The sequence below is a fragment of the Cupressus sempervirens genome, chromosome 9 (genome assembly GCF_028749045.1).
Source record: "Cupressus sempervirens isolate cs-2001-9-10 chromosome 9, ASM2874904v1, whole genome shotgun sequence".
In the NCBI taxonomy this organism is placed as follows: domain Eukaryota; kingdom Viridiplantae; phylum Streptophyta; class Pinopsida; order Cupressales; family Cupressaceae; genus Cupressus; species Cupressus sempervirens.
The window spans coordinates 644,335,721-644,357,132 of record NC_143126.1 but is presented as its reverse complement, the minus strand read 5'-3'; the positions used below and the strand labels follow the sequence as shown (position 1 = coordinate 644,357,132).

Genomic DNA, 21,412 nt, shown 5'->3' with positions numbered 1-21,412 from the left:
CAAGCAAATTGCTCTCTTCGGCTATGACTATCTGAAGATGGTAGATTGACGGTGCAAAGGGCGCGTGAAACAAGCTCCAAGCGGCTCCCTGGAGGATACCGTCAAGTGTTCGAATTTACTCCGCCTCTCCCTCCACCCACTCCCTATCTGAAGACGTCATAGTTCAAAAGAGAACAAAGTTTCCTGAGCTATAGTTTGAAATGTCATCTTAAAGATTATTGTTGATTATAATGTAACCATAATTCTTTATTACCCTAATTGTTCACACATTATTATTATATGAGATATTCATAATTGTGTACGTAAACATATATATATATATATATATATATATATACAATGAATCAATTCAATTACTCATATTCTTGAATCGAAATGACTCTCAATTCAAACATTAATCCAATTACTAACTTTAAATCGCATCTTCCATTGTTGGAAAGCCATTTAGAACATACATACCTGGTCACTCGTATCAACCGGTCTTATGATGGGTGCAGTCACTATGCAGGTCAGTACTTGATAGAGCCACCTGTATTAGCCGCAGTCTATGGTTTATGACCTGGGTCAAATATTGCGCAATTTCTGTACCTGGCGTCTGACATGCGCAGGGTCTGTACCCTGACCAAAGCCGTCATTAATAGTTATGTCTACCACAGATTCTATGTGTAGGATGCTGAATTTTGTACTTCCTATATTATTATCTTTTTCCCAAGCTTTGCCAAAACTCATTCCTTCCTTCTCTGTCCTTAAGCTCATATATATTGTATTTCATGCTCTTTTTTCCGTTGTGATAACCTAAACCTAATTAATGGTATTTATATACCATGCGCAATCACGAATGTAAAGTCATGACTATTGTATATATATGATTTATTTTGGTTCTCATGATTCAATACGTATATTATGTTTTACTCATGTAGCAATATTTAAGTATTAGTAATTAAAAGTTTTAGGGTTCCTTTTAAAAGAATGCTTGTAGTAATTAGATTTTAGGTTTATTAAGCATTGATTTTAGAATAACAAGATGAATATATTTGGAAGTTGATGTTATTAATATATCTTGGAATTAATAATAATAATATAATTTTAATTGTGAATGTTTTTACGTGGGATTTTAATATTAATAACATTTATGACAACTTATATGCTATTTGATTAAAACAATTCAAAGTAATGCCATCATATAAGTATATTGAATATATCACTTAAATATTTGATTTTAATACATAATATTTCTTGATAAAAGAGAACATATTAATCTAGGTTCATTACAGCTTCATGCCTCATTGAGTTGCCTCGCAGGTCTGAAGCCTCCATCAAAAAAATGCTGCAAACAAAGTTTTTACCTATAATCAGATAACCATACAGTCAATGTCAAATTATCACCTATCTTCTATAGTCTAAAGTAACCTAGATAATCATTCTCCTCCAAGGTTGTTAATTAATCTATTATTAACCTAAGACTATTGAATTCTGATAGCAATATCACAATTATTATTTTTTTCAAAATCTACTGCTAGAAACAAGGTTTCTAACAATAATCAGAAAACCATATAATCAATGTCAAATTATCACCGATCTTCTATAGTCTAATGTGACCTAGACAATCATTCTCCGCTAAGGTTGTTAGTTAATCTATTATTAACCTAAGAACATAGAATTCTGATAGCAATATCACAATTATTATTTTTTTCAAAATCTACTGCTGGAAACGAGGTTTCAAAACCTACTGCTGGAAACAAGGTTTCTACCTATAAACGGATAACCATATAATCAATGTCAAATTATCACCTGTCTTCTATAGTCTAAAGTGATCGAGACAATCATTCTCCTCCAAGGTTGTTAATTAATCCATTATTAACCTAAGACAGTAGTTTTCCATAATCTATAGTATTGAAAGTTATAACTTCTGGAGATGATTGTGTTCTCTTTTCTACATCAACATTTCAGGTCCCAAACAGCGATCCATCATCGCAATGAGAGCTGCTGGAGAGATCAGCTCATATTCATACTAAACTAGTAAACTTATTCATATTCTAAGAACTGGAGCAAAATCATTGTAAACTTATTCATATTCTAAGAACAGGAGCAAAATCATTTTGAAACTTGAGAGAGTTTCAAACAATGAAACCGGAGTGTGAAATAACACTTATCAAGTTCCTCATTGTAGACATGAAGAGTTCAAGCCATAGCTAGAAGGGCATTTTGACAAGGTTAGTAATGCAGAAGAAAAAGAGGCTTCCAAGATAGAGTCAAAATCATAACGAACAGTTTTTAAATTAATTACCTTTCACTTGTTTCTGAAACTAGACTACTTTTGTTGATAGTCAATCTGGTTTGTTTGCATGTTGCACATTATTCGAGGGATTGGCTCTCTTTCAAGGAAAATAAAATGTGTTAGCACTCTGCTAGCATTATATGCAAGGTCTCCCAGTTGATTCTTGGTGAAAATGGAGGGGACAGCAACCAAGGTATGAAAGGTACAACAAACATAATATTTCTACAGTTCATGATAATATGTTTGAAGTGCTTCTGGATATAACTGTGTTGAGTTTTAATACCAATGTTTCAACGTAGATGCCTGATACTATAGAGGAGGGTGGGGCAAGAAAGATCAAGTAGATATCTAACGTGCAACTGTGTTGACATCTAGTTTCAAAGAAAAAATGCAAAAATAATTTTTCAGTTCTGACAAAAAGCTCAGGCATGTAACTTATCAGTCAAGCTTTTGATATTCGCACTCAAAATCAAATACATATTCTTGTTTGGGAAATTGTTTATTGTTCTATGAAAATACATTTCATTATTTGGTATTTCAAGGTTCTCAAACTTGGGTAAATTTATTAAATTTTGTTTGCAGGTCATCTTCAGAGGGTCGGTTGTCCCGTTGCATATAGTTCTTACAGCCCTTTATAAACCTTCCAAATTCAGAATTTGAACAAGTAGAGGGCTTTCTAAGAAAGATGTAATGCATTTCGAAAATCTTCAAATTTTGTGATCCATGCATTTCTCACTTATTTGTCTCTGCAATAGGAGAGTGCATAGGTCTTTTTATGATGCTAATCAATGTGTCCCTTGCACCAAAGAATGATGTGTCTCTGCAATAGGAGTGTGCAGAGGTCTTTTTATGATACTAATCAGTCTATCCCTTGCACCGAAGGATGATGTGCTAGACATTTCGTACTGTTCATTCATGTTTAATGCATTGATCTATCGACTATTTATGTCCTGTTGTAAATGTTAATCTTTAAGCTATTAACTATATTACTCCTGTTGTATATGTTGATCTATTCTCCCATTGCCCCTCGTATTTGTCTTAAAATTACACGGAAGCAATGAAAGAATCTAATCCATGCCTTCCTCATCACCTATATCATTTATATGTGGTTCATGCTCAAACAGGGACCAGATAAAGCTTGCAATTTTTTCAACCACTGGCCACAAAATCTCGAGATATTAAAAAGCCAAAATAATGACTAAAACTTCCCAGAGGAGATGTTTCATGTTGATGACAAATTACTGAGCAAGCATTGAAATGTATACAAGAACATCGAATATGAAACTATAATAGTGACAGACTGCAGGTATTTACCAATCTTATCGATACATTATCATGTTTATTTTGACATTTTTGGTTAAGTCCTCCACCGTAGACACAAAATTCTACATCGAAGAATAGAGTACAGTTGGCAACTCGTCTCAACTCTTTCAAGTGCTAAAAGACACTCTTCGTTGTCCTTATCAATAAAGTCAAACAATTAACATTCACTATTTCACCACTTTATAAGAGCATTATGATTGAGCTCTCCAAATCTGGTTTGCGAAGATATAGATATTAATGACACCAGACTGCAGTCCTACGATTTTTGTTTCATAGCCAACTACAGAAACTAAATTGAATGCTACTATCTTTGTAGTATCAATTTACATGATTACTGAAAACAGCTATCCACATTTGGTATGCTACAGAACTGCGGAAGGATGTTATTGTATCATTTTAATACCTAATGATTGCATTAACCCAAAGGACAGGACATAAAATGATTGCATTAACCCAAAGGACAGGACAAAACAAACATATCATAAAGAAATTTTAAAGATAACGAACAATTATTTAACTTTTTTCATATTTTATCTGGAGAAGTTTTTATATAGATTCATGGATCCCAATATAAGAGGTTTACAGTGTAGTCCATGTTCAGGACATAGTATAATCTACTAAAATGATTGCAGAACAATTCTGTTTTTTCTAAATAACCAGCTAAACATGATTTTAGAAAATATGTGAGTGCCATCTGTACAGTCAGAAAAAATAGGAAACAAAATGGCTAGTGTTGAATAAAAGTATACATTGAAACATGATACATGTAAATATAAACAAATGCCTGAATCAAGTGAACCTGTAATTTGAATAACAAAATGGCACTACTGTAAGAGATAATTTACAAAACTTCAACAGCATTTCTGCAAGACATCACCCCACTACAAAGCGCACTGGCCACCAGCTACCCACCAATAGAAATTTGCGTTGTCAAGTTTCAAGGCCATAAGAATCCCATGGCATTTATCTTGCACCCCTTATTTGCTCTTTGTTGTCCCACACTTTCAAGAGTTTACATGGCCATCTCCATTTTAAGTCCAGGAAAATAATACCTTTCCACAACCTCACTGAAATTGAATAAATGACTATACATTCAAGGGCCCATAACTAATCTTCCCACATTTTGATGATAAACAGATGAATTTGATGCATGATTGGCAGGCACGGTATCTTCAAAATTAAAATGCTCTGGTGCTTCTTCCTTGGCCCTTAGAAGCTCCATATCTTTTTCTTTAGATTGCGCAAAAAAAGACTGGAAAGGGACTGAAGACCTTCCACTATTAAGGCCAGTGCTAGCCATTCCAAGACCCATAGAACTATGCATATGAGTTGAAATTGAAGGAGATATTTGGGTTGCTTGCAATTTCTCACTCTGTCTATGGCTATTATCAAAGCCAAATTTCGCAAAACCCATGCTTCCTCCCACTCCTAGGTCAAGAATGCCAGCACTCCTATCTTGTGGTTTAAGATTTCCATCTGCAACTCTTTCAAACAAGTATGACTGTTCTGGATGCCTTTCAAACTGTGACAATGTATCTTGAACATGTGTAACAGGCCTTGCAATACCATTACCAGGGACTGCAAAATTACTCTGCCTTGCCGCAGAAGGTTGAGCATTTCCAGTTCCAGCATTCTCATGGCTGCTATGGCTGCTATTCCGGGCAGCTGGTACGTCATGGTTATGTTTTCCCTCGTATGTTGTGATTACTGCCTTTGGATCATGTGAGGCTCTTTCAACATGTTTCCTGACAGGACATCCTGCATTTGTACATTTATAATAGCTCCTGAAGCCCAAAATATTCCACCAGTAAGAATTGTAGCAAAGATATTGTAAAGCAAGTTCTAGAACATTTACAACAATAAAACTACTCTGCATATTCAAATTTTAGATGCAGTACAATGTTAAACACAGATCCACTGTCATCTGAGTCTTCTGAAAAACATTTCCAATTGTTAAATAAAAAATTAAAGATAAGTTCATCAATAATACAAATATACACATCTGCAGAAAACCAAAAACTGAATCAAAATGTTTCTAAAATTGCTGAACTAGCAAATAACAAAATTAGAAATAAATATTAAATTTTGAAGACAACCGAGAATCCTCAGCTAAAAATAAATCTCAAGTATTATTAACTTAGTTCAACCCCAGATCTTTGCATGAGCGACAAATGTGGTCTCAGTTGTCAGTCAACTCAAAGAGTTATTATTTTGTCATCATAAAGTCAAGAAATTTGTATCCTAACTCCCTCAATCTTATTTTTCAGGTGATTGTATAGAAACTCAAAACCCAACTTAGAAAAAGAAAGTGCAAAAGGAAATAAAAATTCAATAATAGTTAATGCCAAAGAACTGAAAACAAAATTGTAGAAAATAGAAAGGAAGATATTAAGTTTGTTCAGGAGAGTGCAAGTATTAAAATGGAACAAATCCTATCAAAAAAGATTATACCCAAGATTACCAACAGCTCAAAGCTCAGACTACACGCAGACAACCCAGGCGCCCTGGAAACACTCTGAAACACCTTCCCAACATAGGTCATTCTGGCATGGACCATTTGCTGGTCACCATGATAAGTCCGATGAAAATCCTCTCAGGCAAGTAGGCTTGTTAGCTAAATGAAATCTAGCACATGGAAAGGGGATCCATGAAACCTGAGAAGCACATCTAAGTCATTTTTGTAACTGAAAAGAGAACATTGAACATCAAATTATAGGGACTTGGACCAAAAATCTTGTTTTCCAATTGGCAAAATCCTTGTAGCATGGAATGCTGACCTAATCGCCTTTTGTTCACAAGTATACTCAATGGGGAATTATTAAGTCTACCCACAAATCACAAGAAAGGATGACAAAATAAAGTACATATCCTCCATAGAAGCATCACATAATCACAATAGCATCTTGTACTCAAGAAAGCATCACAATGATAACAACCACAAGACAAGAACCCACCAAGCACAATAGGTTCCATAAGCAATATCAGTAGCAAACAAGAGTAGGTCACAAAACGACCTGGGCGACGGGACTTGCACTGCAGTGCTTGCTTCCAGATTAAAAAAGCTTTTGGTGGCATGGAATGATTCCTAAGCTCTCATTTACTTACAACTTCTATTATTATTGTTAATATAGGATTGTCACAGAGACCCAACACATCACACACAAGAGGTATTATTGAGGAACAAAATGCTCCTGCAGATATCTTCCAACTGCAGATACTAGCAATCTCTAATTAAAAAAGCATCAAAATCATGAGCGCCAGAAGGGAATGAGCAAAAGGGCAGAATCATAAGGCAATAGCCACAAAATTCTATTACTTCATATCTAAAATAAAATCAACATTCCTAAACTATGATCAAAAATTTGAAAAGCCATGTAAGAGACTGCCCAGCTTGACACGCAAAGCTGTGCGAAATTCATTCCAAAATAATGGTACTTAATTCAGACCACGGGTCAGTCAAAAACCAGATATATTGGCCCAGGACAATTCCTACACAATCCATGCATTATGCAGTAAGGTCATGGAAGAATGTAGTTATTATAAGTAGAGACTGGAGTGAAACTAAATGCATCCAGTAAGCATCCAAAGCACAAATCCAAATTAAATGATTTAATAAGACAGATTACAATAGCTTTAAAATATGAATCTAAACCAACTGAATCACCAAACATTCTCTAAGAGAATCCTACCATACGTACAGATTTTGTTCCTGTTCTGCATGTGCCCCCAGATTAGGAGAATATCAGAGCCATTTTATAACATAGGCACATGTGCAAAAGAACAGCATTGTGTATGCATGTTGAACATTGAGCACATAAGCAAAAGAAAGAGAACAGGACTTCAATGGATGTCGGCATTGGGTACATTAGAAGAGGAAGAAGAAGAAGAAAACAGAGGATGGATGTTGAATTTTACATTTGGTTCCATGATATTATGGTTAGCATTTGAATCCCAGACGGATGCATGAATTAAAGACTTCCTAAATGGTGGTTCATGATTTATATTTTAGAAGGGTGTCATGAGGAATAATATTCAAGAAGAGCAGGTGGGATCATCCAACACCCTCAGGAGAAAGTTGGGATATTCAAAGATCTAGAATCTGGATCTTTGATCCACCAATAACGGTAGAAATTGATAATCTCATCCAGCAACTAAATTAGCCTTGGAGCGTGATTTATATTTTAAAAGGGTGATGTGAGAATACTTGTTCATGAAGAGGAGGTGGGATCATCTGACACTAAGTCGAAAGTCAGGATTTTCAAAGATTCTTGATCTGGATCCCACCACTAATGGTAGAAATTGAAGATCTCATCAAACGACTAATTAGCCACAGAGCATATTTATTGTCTCTTTGAGAAGGAAAGAGGTTCTATGGTCATCATAAATGCCATTAATTAAGTATGAGTTCCAGGAGTAGAATTTCGAAAGTCAAAAAGAGGAAGCAAGATAAATTAGCTTGGCCTATATAATTTTCAGGATTTCTATTGAAATTTAAATAGATTTCTCAGACACGCATGGAGTTGATTTTAAACTCTCAAAGGTAAAGAAGACTTAGCGAAAGAAGAGAAAGAAGCCTAAACAGTATTCATAGTTTCATTAGTGTGGAGCTAGACTAATTTATTTTAAACTCTCAAAGCTAAAGAAGACTCAGTGGAAGAAGAGGGAGAAGCCTAACCAGTATTCATGGCTTCATTAGTATGGAGCTAGACTGTGACCAGGGAGCAAGGCTCACATAATAGTACTCATGACTCCATTACTTTGTCAAGTTAAAGGTGGCAAGGGTGGCACTGATAACCTTATTTATTATGGTCCTGGATAAAAGTTCATTCGCAAAAGTTCTTTGCATGCCCAATCTCGTCTGTTGCATTTAGCAATGCCTGAATAGTTTATCTGGATGGACTATTTCTGAGTTATGGCTCAAATTTAGAAATCTAGCATGAAGTTGTAACCATTTCAAAACGGAAGTGTTAGAATGCAGATGAAGAATACCTGGGAGCACAGGAAACAAATGTTGGAAGAGCCTTGCAAAAACAAATGTTGAAAGAGCCGACAAACTAGGAGCACAAAGCTTAAGTTGGAGAAGACTCAATGCAAGAAAAGAATGATGAAAGAACCTCAGCAAAAAGGTTAGAATTGCTGAACTGGAAGAAAAGTGCTTTGAATGAATGAAATAGAATATGAAGTGGGGTGGAAAATTCTTTGAATCTGTACTGTCCTAAAAAGTTGGCACCCATGATCGGATGCTTTATTAGGAACTATCAAATCCATTTTGGTGATTTCCAGATCCGAATATCCCATATGCTTGATCTTGGCGAGCTGATTCCTCTTTTTCCACACTTTTCACTCTCCCCAGCACCCCATTAAAATTTGGGCCCATTTCTCATATGACATGTCCCTGGGTTCTGGGGCCCAGATTTACCCAGGGCCTGATGTGGGGGTTTTATTGGGGAATTTTCTTTTGTGGTCCGTCTGGATCAAATTTGAATTCCGAAATGATGGAGTATAAAAAAAAACCCTATCTCCTCATTTTGATATTCATTCATCGTCTACAACTTTGGCAACCAAGCTATTCAAGAAATTTCACAATTGGATTCAAGATTTGAAGGCAAGCATCCAAGATCAATATCTCTAAATCTCCAATTCTTCAAGATCATTCAAGTCAAAGGCAATCTTCTCCATTTGATGCAAATTTCTCTCCCAAGATGGCCAAGGAGAGGAATTCTCAATCAAGCAAGAAGATCTATCCTTCCACCAACATTCTCTCTCCTTTGCAAATGGTTATTAAGCTAATCTACATTCACAATTTAGGAGTGGCATTCATAGATCTATGCATTTGTGAAGGCATCCATGGTTCTAGATCACATTCCAAGGTCAACTCTTTGGATTTCAAGTAACATTCAAGCATCTTCATAGTATTAGCAATTTCGACATCCATCCATTAGGGTTTGTGCGAGGTGAATCAATCATTTACCTTTTACATACTTTCCTTCATGTAATTTCATTTCATTTTCAAGGTTGATTCCTTTCCACATGTTTGGCCAAGGGAAAACCCTTTAGACAACCTTTTCCCCATTTTTTGTGTGCAAGAACAGGTTACGGAGCTGTCGGACTGGATTTGGGCAGATCAGAAGCAGTTGGATGATATGTGAGAAAATCAGACAAAAACACCAGGTGTCGCCATTGTCATCATGTCCCTTCATTTTGAGCTCGAATTTCAGTAACAGGTCAAATCTGTCTTTTGGTTTTCATTTTTGTTTCCATAAATTTCAGCTCACTATCTATCTGTTACAGTCTATTTTTACCAGTTTTCCAGTACCTTTCCTAGTTAGTCATTTAAATTGCTATATTTTATCAATCTCGTTTCATCAATCACATATTTTAGAGAAGGATCATTGTCCCCATTTTAGGACTTGAGTCATGTCTTGAGCCTATTGGGCAATTACTGAAAAGGGAAGTGGTTTATCCATCCATAAATGATTGCTACCCCCTTACCCCTTTTTCTTTATGTACAGTATTAAGTATCTTCTCAGGCAATTCATTCTAGGCTAGGAACCGTACCCTGCACACGCATCGGTGTGCACTGTGGGTGTGCAACCCACAAATCAAGAGTGCTGGGAGCACATCTGGGTGCACCCAAGCACATCCGCAATGCATCTACGTGGCGTCATACAAAAAAGCACTTAAAACACAATAAAATGGGTTTTCTTTGCTCTTTTTTTGTCAAAACCTAAAATGGCCCTTAATGAGGCCATTTAACCTAAAAACATATCATCTTGTTTATTTTTTGCTCTCAACTCATTTTGCCTCCATTTAGGCATTTTGTAGGGCAGGTGATTTTTTCCAATGGGAATTGTTTCTGGAGTTCAAACGATCTTGAACTTGCAGCAGCTGAAAACGCAACTAGATTATCCTTTTGTTTAATAATCCTTTTGATGATTGATGAACTGTATTAAAGATAGAAGACAATTGCTATTTTTGATTGCCAAATTAGTAATAGTAATGATTTTCATTTGAATTGTAAACCGCGACATATATGATATGAATTAATACTGAGATTCTGAACAATCTATTGACATTTAATATTTGTCTTTAGCATTAAGCATTGATCAATGATGAAGTATCATATTATCAAATGATTTTGTTTTACGATTCTGTATATTTCTTCAAAATAAAAATTTTATATATAATACACTCCCGCACACCCAAAACCCAAAAAACGTTTGCCTGTACACATATACCAGTTTCTCGTACCCGTACCCGAACCAGCAACTTAGAATTCATTTCATTGTGAAACTTAAAATCACATAAGCAACCTCCCATATAAAGTTTAAACTCAACTTCCTGATTGGGAAAAAAGATCTGCTCTTCTCCATCCTCGGCTACAAGCTCTCAAAGATGATGAAGACAAGTCCTAATGAAACTATGGAAATCACCCCAAAGGTCCTCCTGCTTGAGATCAAAATATCATTCTCATGGTACATGACAGCTAATAGTTTTCCATTAAATCTTTTTATATATTCTGACAAATTTCCATGATAGTAATGCAGAGAAGTTTGGTTCTTCAGAAAACACTGCATAGCTCCTGCTTTAGGGGACAATCAACCAAGTTGGCAGTTTGGATTGGGATTCAGTGCAGGGTTCAGGTACTTGGGTATAGCCAAAAGCAATTGAGATTGGATATGTCATGGGTACATCCATACAAAAAAATATGTAAAAATCATAACTTCATACATATTCCAACCTTGAAAGGGGAAAACCCCATAAAACATTTAATAAACTAAACAACCCTTAAAAATTTATAAGGTCAGACTAACCTCAATATTAAAAATAGCAACTCCCTTTATGTGAAACCTCCCAAGAACATAAAAACTATCAAGAAAACCCATGAAGTAAAGTATGTATTGTTTTTCAAAATGCAAGGCAAACAATCATTGCTTTTAAAAAAATGCATAGGATAGTATCCCAAGGCTTACCAGTAAGGACAGTCCTTCAAAACTTTTAAAAAGGTACAGAATATGAAATTAAAAGCAGCAGAACCAAAGACAATTACAACAGCTCTGAAACACATCATTTTAGGTAAAATCAGCCATCGTGAGAAAAAGAAGTGGAAGAAAGAGAAACTTCAGGGATCAAGGACCTTTTTAACAGACTTCTTGGCATCTTTACTGTAATGGCGCTACTTGCCAAAGTCCCCCAGAGCAGTGAGGAGTGGAAATGTTTCATTTTTTTTTCCCTTTACGCAAATAATCATGGGGGGTTGAATGTATGCAGAAAATGAAAAATTAGTGAAAATAAATTAAAGAGGAGCATGTGTTTTGCATTGCGCAGACTAGGCATGGACAGAACATACTCTGATGAACCCAGGTGAAAAATGCAAAGCTCTGAGCACATCCACAGCAAACCAGGCCACATACATTGACCAGGTACAAACCAAACCCAAATCAGAGAGCCAATCAGAACAAATTAGTAACATAACAATTAACCAGTAGTCTAAGATAACTCTGATGACTGGCCTTTTTACCAAATTTGTTTTTGTCACGGCAGCTTATAGTAATGGAAGGTAAGTCTATATTAGCAACATAATTTATCCTCTTTTACTCTCCCTCAGTCTGCTATAAATGTTTTGGACTTAAATGAAATTACCATTCTAGTAACTGAAGAGTGAGTTTTATACAAGCCTTCTACCAATCAAATCTGCCAACTGTAGACAGCAGGCCCTCTTTGCAAATATGAAAAGTGTATTCTTGCTTGAAAGTTTTACCCTACAAATTAATGTAAAAAATCCTTTCGCCGATCAAAACAAATAAACAATTCATCATGTACAGTCAAACTAAAGTGAGTCAAAATTGCTTGAAAGCAACATAATTCTATTGCAGCCTCTGAAGTTTTCTATGACCATATATTTAAGAGGTCTTGTCAAGTCTCTGTAAGTAGCATATAAGATGGAAAAAATTCTGAGCTTTCGGCATCAAGGACATTGCAATATTCACAACTTTGTAAGACAGTCTCAATATGCCCTCTTCTGCAGGAATGTATTTTATCCATTTTCAACCGAATCTACAATCCCCTTACTGTGTGCAGCTAGCAGATGCTTCTTAGGTTAATAAGCAAACTGGAAAGGATCAATACTCTCTAATCATAAGAAAACGTTGTCAAATTTATGGATAAGTTGCAAGTCTAAGATAACTCTGATGACTGGCCTTTTTACCAAATTTGTTTTTGTCACGGCAGCTTATAGTAATGGAAGGTAAGTCTATATTAGCAACGTACTTTATCCTCAAGTATATTTATTCTCCCTCAGCCTGCTATAAATGTTTTGGACTTAAATGGAATTACCATTCTAGTAACTGAAGAGTGAGTTTTATACAAGCAGTCTACCAATCTAATCTGCAACCCTATAGACAACAGGCCTCTTTGGAAATATGAAAAGTGTATTCTTGCTTGAAAGTTTTGCCCTATAAATTAATGTAAAAAATCCTTTCGCCAATCAAAACAAATAAACAATTCATCATGTACAATCAAACTAAAGTGATTCAAAATTGCTTGAAAGCAACATAATTCTATTGCAGCCTCTGAAGTTTTCTATGACCATATATAAGAGGGCTTGTCACGTCTCTGTAAGTAGCATATAAGATGGAAAAAATTCTGAACTTAAGGCATCACGGACATTGCAATATTCACAACTTTGTAAGACAGTCTCACCCTGCCCTCTTCTGCGGGAATGTATTTTATCCATTTTGAACCTAATCTACAATCACCTTATATGTGCAGCTAGCAGATGCTTCTTAGGTTAATAAGCAAACTGGAATGGATCAATACTCTCTAATCATAAGAAAAGGTTGTCAAATTTATGGATAAGTTGTTTGATGGAAAAAACAGAGTTGCCGCTTGTACTACTACTTGTACATCCATCCCAGAAGCTGGAAACAACAAATTTGCTTCTTGAATAGAGTTTCATTCAGCTTAGCTTACTGTCACTAGATGAGCATTAAAACTTCTCAACATGGCACAAACGTAATTATCTTGAGTTATGGAAATGTCCAGCAAATATTGAGTATTCCATTTCTTATCTATTCGAAGTTGCCACAAAATTCAGTGACTGTATATTCATTTAATGCTTTAGTAAGAAATAGAGGCACATTAATATTTAGATGTTAAAAAGACTCTTAAAACAGCAAATTGAATCTTTAAAAAAATACAAGAGAATATTCTAACACATCATTTGAATGTTCCTAGTGACTTATTTGAGACTTGCAATCATCAAGGCATGGTAAAATTGTTTAGAAAATTCTTATATCTACTAATAATATTTATAGCTTTACATGCATGAAAAAAATCCATGAATGATCTGGTGCTTAACAGACTCTGTCTGAATCAAATATGTTTTGGCAAAGCCAAGAGGGCATACCTTGGATTAGGATTACCCTTCACCACTTTTTGTCCATATTTACGCCATCGATATCCATCATCGAGGATATCAATCTCGCTAGTTGTTTGTACAACAACACGTGGCTCACGTATGGTTCTATTGGATGTGATGACATCTACTGAATTATTTTCTTTCTTCCTGTATTTTTTTCAAAAGCCATGCATAAAATACCCATTACCAATCACTTCTTATATCATATATATGTATATCAGCTAAAATTCTATGACCAATAAATGTTTCAAAATAAGATAGTTTTCAATGATAAGTTGATAACCCACCTGCGCTTAGAATCAGACTCATCTTCATCACCATCCTCCCCCAATGATTTACCGCCACCCTCCCCATCATCATCACTAGCTGAAATTGATGAAAATTCTGGGGTGCCCGTTGACTCTGGATGATTGGAGGTTTGTCCTTGCATCGTTGATGATGGATCTGACAGTTAAAAAGGGACAAAAGTAGATAAGGGAGCTTAATAAATTTCCTTCCAACGTAGAATATTAACATATATTGCATCCCTACATGTCAATATAGAATAATAACTAAGTGTACCTTCAATTTTCACGATACTTCTGAAGCCTTCATTTATCTCTTCTTCATCCTGGCTTACATGAGCAGCACCTAATGCCGATCTACGGCTGGGCTGAGGTTTAGGGTGATCATGGATACCCTTATAGATAATCTCTGTTATTTGTCCATCATGAGAGCGTTCCAACTTCTTTCTCATTTGACAATTTGGGTGAGTGCACTTATAATAACTCCGAGGGTATTCACTGCCTTTCACATGCTTTTGCCCATATTTCCGCCAATTGTATCCATCTTCCGATGGTTTCTCTGCCACTGCCAAAGGAACTGACACATTTTGATCAACTTCTGCAGCATGTGCTTGCATATTGGAGCTCTGCATTTGCTGTTCTTGAAAAGTAGACTGTGCTGTGGTAACATGAGAAGGAATGGCTCGCAAAGGAACAGCATACAATGGACCATTTCCAGTAGCGGTAGTCGCTGGAAGTTCAGGTGGACAATTCAAAGCAAACTCTTTTTCAATAGCAGATGCACTTGTGGACCACGATTGAGTTTGAGATTGTGATTGAGACTGAGATTGATATTGATTTTGAGCTGGCTCATAACTAGAACCAAAAGTAGCCTTCAAAGAAATAAAACCCCACTGTTAGTGCTTTTAACTTTTTGCATTCCCTCCCCCATCAAAAATATCACTATAAGACATTCATCCAAAACATAAGATTTGTTTCTAAACCCTAAATTCCAGTTTCTATGTGCATAAACTACTTCAGAACTTCTCCATATCATACATCATCATAGAGGAAGGAAAAACCATCCATAAACTAATTCTGTCCAACAAAATGGCTGAAATCCAACAGATGAGTCTGCCATCTTCTAATTTATTGAAAAGTCCTTAAAACTTTAAAAGTAAAACAAATCATGAGCAACAATATTAGCATGAAATAAAAAATCCTCATTTCTTGCACAAAAGACAACTATTAAGGCAAAACATGTTTCCAACTTTCCTCTACTTGTTGAAATGTAACACTTGTTAATAAAAAGATGATTTTGATGCAGAAAGTTGCAAGTTCTCACATGCCCATCTACATTAATTAAACAAACAATTGAAGCCCCATTGTCAATACCAATGCACCCAATAACTAAAACCTGTACCTTAAGACCAGCAGAAAATAAAGATTAACAAGCAAATATACATGCTGAATGAAAAATAAGTAAAGAAATATTGAAATTACCAAGCCCCCAAGAGGTGACGGGCTTGAACTGCTCCCAGATTTTGAAAATTGTTTAAATACAAAGCTGGAAGACTTCCCATCTTCAATCCCATTGCTCTTAGAAATGTCTGATATAAATGTTGGTGAATCACAAGCACTAACACTCTCAAAGAAAAAAGGAGGTAATGAAAAAGTGCCAGTTGTAGGTGATGGCTCGGCCTGTTCATATACACAATCCACAACTTCGTCAGATTTTTAATGTTCATCAGATGAAATATTACCACTAAAATTCTTTCCTTGAGCTATGATTGTAAGGAAAAAAAAAGTGCCCTTGTGCGATATCTGGATTAGATCTATCACCATAATAATTTCAAAGCAAATAACTGAAAAGATTGTTAAGTATTATCAGGGAATCTCCTCATGTCTGTATCACAAAACTTCAATTCTATAATGTGATTCTATAAAAACAGGACTTGCGACTTTATTATTAGACTAATATGGGCTTGCCAGTGGACTAGATCCAATCTTTTTGAGTTTCAACAAGAATAACAAGAGAAACTTAAATTAAGGATAACTATATCTCTTCAATCTTATTTGCCCTCTTTCTTTGGTTACAATTTAGTTACAAAGGAAACAGGAAACTCATTCTACTAGATAGCCCAGGTGGTGATAAAACATTTTGAAAACATTTTGTATCTTACTCATGAGTCAAATTCCATTTCAACACAAAGAAAGGCTAAAAGTTAATTAGTTCCTGCAGTGCAGAGAATGAGATCGTATGTTTTCCCCATGCTCCCCCAAGCTTTGGGAACAGAGATGGCAGGGAACAGAGTAGAACGTGTTTCTAGTATAGGAGTACTCTTGGGCCATTTTTTAGGGGATGACAGAAAACAGCCATTAAAAATTACTAATAGGGAGATTTTAAAAAATATAGACAGATTTCATATATTCATATCAGTCACTGTAGAAGCTTAAAATACATAACATTAGACTTGAATTGAGATTTCACATCAGAATTGACAAACATATTAACAAAATTCAAATGCTTTCTTTGCCAATGTGCTACATATTATATAAGAATTATAACAAAACGGCCAAAGGCTAAGAGTTTCAACTATAAAGTGACAAAAAAATAGAAACTATATGGTTGTCCCTAATCAGTAGATGCAACGGGTAGGTTTGTATAGAAATTGGAGCTCAAGTCACAGCCACTGCAACAGGTAGGTCTGTATCAAAATCAAAGTTTTTGAGGCATCTCCAACAACCCAAAATGTTTCAGGGACAGCAATGAGGATACCAGGCTGGGGACATGTGCCCATGAAGTACTGGGTTTTTCCTTCTGACTTTAAGCTGAGCAACAGACTAAGATTCATTAACAATATCCATAAGAGAGAAAAGAGATCAATATGATGCACAAATCCAACAAGCCATCAGACTATTTAATGTGAAAATATAATATCCCAACACCAACACATATACATGGAGTGAACAGTCCACAAATGCAAGAGATTCCCTAGTCTCTAAATTGCAGCTCAACTTTAAATGAGGCAAGTGACCCATGGGACAGAAATCTTACGTCTCCTGCACATGAAATCCTGCTGCCTTATTGGCAAAGACTAAGGTCTCATGATGCTAAACATGAACCTGTAAGGCCTTTGCAAAATAGCTAGACGAAGTTTAAGATGGACAAACGAAAGAGGTATAATCTTAACATCAAAACACAAAGCCAGCAAAGCTTATTAGGATGATGCAACATAGAAACCATCAAAGGCCATAAACAGCAAAAAATAAATCTTGCCACAGAGAAATTGATGGCAGCTCAGCTCAGCGCTCTTGCACAATTTTCTATCTTACGAATGAAGAATTGGCACTTCAAAGCTTGGCACCCCATTGACGAAGAGTTAGAGACTGTATTTCATAAAATGAGCATCCCAAGTTATAAAATATCCCAGGAAAAAATCACTCATCCCTTGCTAAGTCTGCACCCAACAATGATCACTCAATATGCAAACAGCTCAGATATAGCAATGTTGATACTAAGTTACTAAAATTCATGCCCAGGATCTTCTATAAACTCAGCAGTTAAGGTTGCCAGATTCATGAGCCAAAATAGGATCAGATTAGCAATTCTTACAAAGTTACTCACCTTTGTAACATATCTCATGGAAGTTTGCAACTAAGCCTTCAACCGATAGTAGATGCATATTTGATATTGAACATTCAATGTCAAGCCACTTCAAGCACTATAATCCAGTTATGGCATTAGATTACCACATCCCATGAGACTTTTTCAAGTGGTCATGCAAAAGCCATGGTAGCCTTTGAATTATATCCATTGAACTATTCATCATCCCACTATGAGCAATCGTAATCAACCATTCAATAGGTACCCAGTCCTGTAATCTGGATACCAGCGTCAGTGCATGAAAACCAAACAGGTTGGCACACTTCAGCCAGAGTAAGATCGAGGTGGCTGATGTGTTTCCTGTGTTGCAGTCTTTTGACACTCTGATCCGTGGGCTTCACCAGCTCAAGGTTTACTATCTTCATAGCCAGTTTTCCCTGTCGATTTTCCACCAATGGTTTTCCTTACTTGAAATCAATGGATGGAGAACATAGTTATAGCCTGAATAAGGAACTCCGTGCTTGAACTCTTTGAAGAGACAAGAATACACGGACTCCATGTTTAAGCTCTCCGAAGAAGCAAGAATAAAGTAACAGTACGATTAAGCTAACTGAAGAGATGCAAATTAAGTAACTTCGTGTTTGAGCTATTGCAAGAGACAGGAATACGAAATACTGGGAGATTTCTAATCGGAGTCAGTAGATGGAGATCTATGCTTAAGAAGAAAGAGACTCTTTATTAAACTTCAGCCCTTAAATTGGTAGCATATGCAGTTCACCTTTTGTGGTGCCATATACAGCTCACTCTGGGAAATGTAACTGGAATAATTTTATTTCATATTTCAACCCATGGAGATTAAAAACATAAACGAAGCTTCCCTTAACGAGTTACAGACCTTTTCTGCAAACCCATATTACTATAACAGGTTTTCAAGTACCCTCTTCAAAATAATCCTTTATTCCTACAGGTAAAATGACATGTTCAAATGTCAAATGGGATTTAAGCAAATGAAAAAAAATTATAGATTTTACAACGAAGCTCCGGATTCCAGTCCAATTAGACATCCTAAATTATTTAGGGAACACCCCATGCAACTAGCAGTGCAGCCCAATGGGGAAACCAATTCCCAGTGAACCCCCGTGACGACAACCCCTTAGCCGTGGCAAGTACAAATAGCAGAAGTTTATTTCCCGGTGGACCAGGACATTGTCTAACACAACTAAGCATGCATTTCACTCGTTAACTTGGAAGATTCGAAAAAAGCAACTTCGGGTGATCAAACCCAAACAATTCCAACATGGCCAGCAAGCCAGTTTCCAACAGATTAGGATAACAAAAACAAACAAAAAAACAGTCAAAACCCCAAATTTATCCAAAACAAAGAAAAAAAGCATAGAATGTTTTTTTTTCGCTTCAGAAATAGAAAATTGAGGAAACCCGTAATGAACGTACCAGGGAGTTAGAGAGAAGAACAGGAGAGTCCAACAAAGTGGTCGGACTCAGACCAGGCGGTATTGTGAGGCAAGGGGACCGCGGTATCGGCAAGCTTGAAGGCGGCAGTGCCTTAAACCGAGCGGTATTGGTATTGCTATTAGTATTCAGCCTAAGATTATCCCCACCTGTCCTGGCAGCTAGCCTCTCGGCGAAACTACCCCCAATTTTCCTGCCATTAAAACCACTGGGCATCGTTGTACCAGATCCTGTCCTATCGCCATTTTCTTCAAATGGGTAGACAGAAAGACAATTGGCAGCGCTTCCTTGCATCGAAAGATTAGAATTTTCTTCCCCTAGCGGTTTCGTGTGCTGGTTTTCCGGATCATCACGTCCCAAAGCTGGTTTATGCATACCATTTTGGTCGTCCCCCATTGAGTTGAGTTGAGCTGAGTTGTTCTATTGTTTGTTGTCTTCTTGTTGGGTTGTGACGAGAATTTCCGAGGGAAGTGAGTATATTATGGGCAGCACAACTGCAAACAGCACAGCACAGCAGAGAGACAGCCTCTCTGTAATTCGATCCGAGGTCGACGCAATGTTAGGCCGACGACTTTTAACAAGCAAATTTGTCCCTTTGGGAAAATGTTAAAAAACAATTATATTTGGATAAATGTTGGCCTTTTGGTGATAATTTCAGTGCTTCCAATCCTTTTTGATGGCCTGTGCTTTTTGGGTATTTTATAGATACCTATGCAATCAACCTTGGTGGATGGGAAGTTAAGAACCTTGAAGTTTGGAGAGGACAACTCTCTTCTAACATTTGGCGATTGTGGGGCTATTTGTTGGGAGGTTATTTTAAGTTTAGTTATGGATAAACTCAAACTCATTTCTAGATATATATACATCATTTTCACAAATATCTTAGGTTAACTAGTTAAGTCATAACAACATGGGATTAGACATAATTGAATTTATGGTAGAAGTTAAATAAATTATAATGTGATTTGATTATTTTTTTTAAAGATCATTATATTATGTTAAAGATATCAAGAATTAATTTTCTATAATCTTGAAATTGTAATATTGTAATCAGAATATAAATTGTGTAGTTTTTTAGAGAAACTATCTATATTTCATGAATAGTTGTTTACAAAAATTCAATTTTTATTATTATTAGCAGAGCACTTAGCACTCATTGCAATTAGGTGATGCTCACAAAGATGAAGCATTGGGTCTTCTTAAGAGGTCATCCATCTTAGTCTTTCTTCAACTCATGTGTGCCTAAACATGGAGTTTCTTTCAAGGTTAAGCTTGCTTAGCTCATAATGTTGAAACGTTTAGAATTCAATTTAAAAATGTAATGTAGGATGTACAAATTGATTGTGATACTCTAGTTTACATCTATTCATGTGGACAAGAACATCACACCTATAAATTTGAACTTGAATATGTATGTGAACACACCTTAGGGAATAAATTTAACTATTTGGTATTCACTCACCTTGAGCTTCTAATATTCGAATCTTGATGAGGTCTAGTAGTGTTTACTAAAACATTTGATTTTATTGAATTGCAAGGCTTATGTTATCCTCAATCATACCCCTAAGCATACAAAGTTAACAATTTTGGAATAAGGGTTTTGGGATAGTAAAGAAATGTGCAATAAAACCTAAGATGGTGTAAATTGATGTGATGCTCGGGTGATACAAGTCAATTACTCTTCAATGACTTATATGTGGTCTTAGATATTTTCAAATAAACAAGTGAGTGTCTTTAAAAAAAAAGTGTATCATACAAACCAACATGAATGCACTAGTTTGGCTAACAGGACTTTGAAAAATGGAATAAGGTCTAAATTTGAATTTAATATTTTAAAGTTTACAGTTTAAATATGTGACTATGAATATGATGGGTCAATTTTGTATACATAATAAATCTAAGGTACTGAATATTGGGTCTAGGCTAGACCAATCTTTGATGATGAGTGGTGGCCAGACCAAGATATGGTTATTTAAAGAGAAAATTTTGTTTATGAATGAGCCACTCCTAAACTTGTAATCACATTAAAAAGCATTACAATTATATTGGGC

General features: G+C 35.9%; 1 protein-coding gene across 1 annotated transcript; it reads right to left on the bottom strand.

Moving 5' to 3' along the window:
- Nucleotides 1-4,329: 4,329 nt before the first annotated feature.
- On the bottom strand, nucleotides 4,330-19,907 carry LOC149540383 (WRKY transcription factor SUSIBA2-like). The gene is made up of 6 exons (XM_089801477.1): nucleotides 19,344-19,907; nucleotides 15,788-15,985; nucleotides 14,583-15,177; nucleotides 14,309-14,465; nucleotides 14,010-14,168; nucleotides 4,330-5,385 (listed from the first exon to the last, which is right to left on the bottom strand). Exons 1-6 carry the CDS (start codon nucleotides 19,755-19,757, stop codon nucleotides 4,695-4,697), a joined length of 2,214 nt encoding a protein of 737 aa, XP_089657603.1. The 5' UTR covers nucleotides 19,758-19,907; the 3' UTR covers nucleotides 4,330-4,694.
- Nucleotides 19,908-21,412: the final 1,505 nt, after the last annotated feature.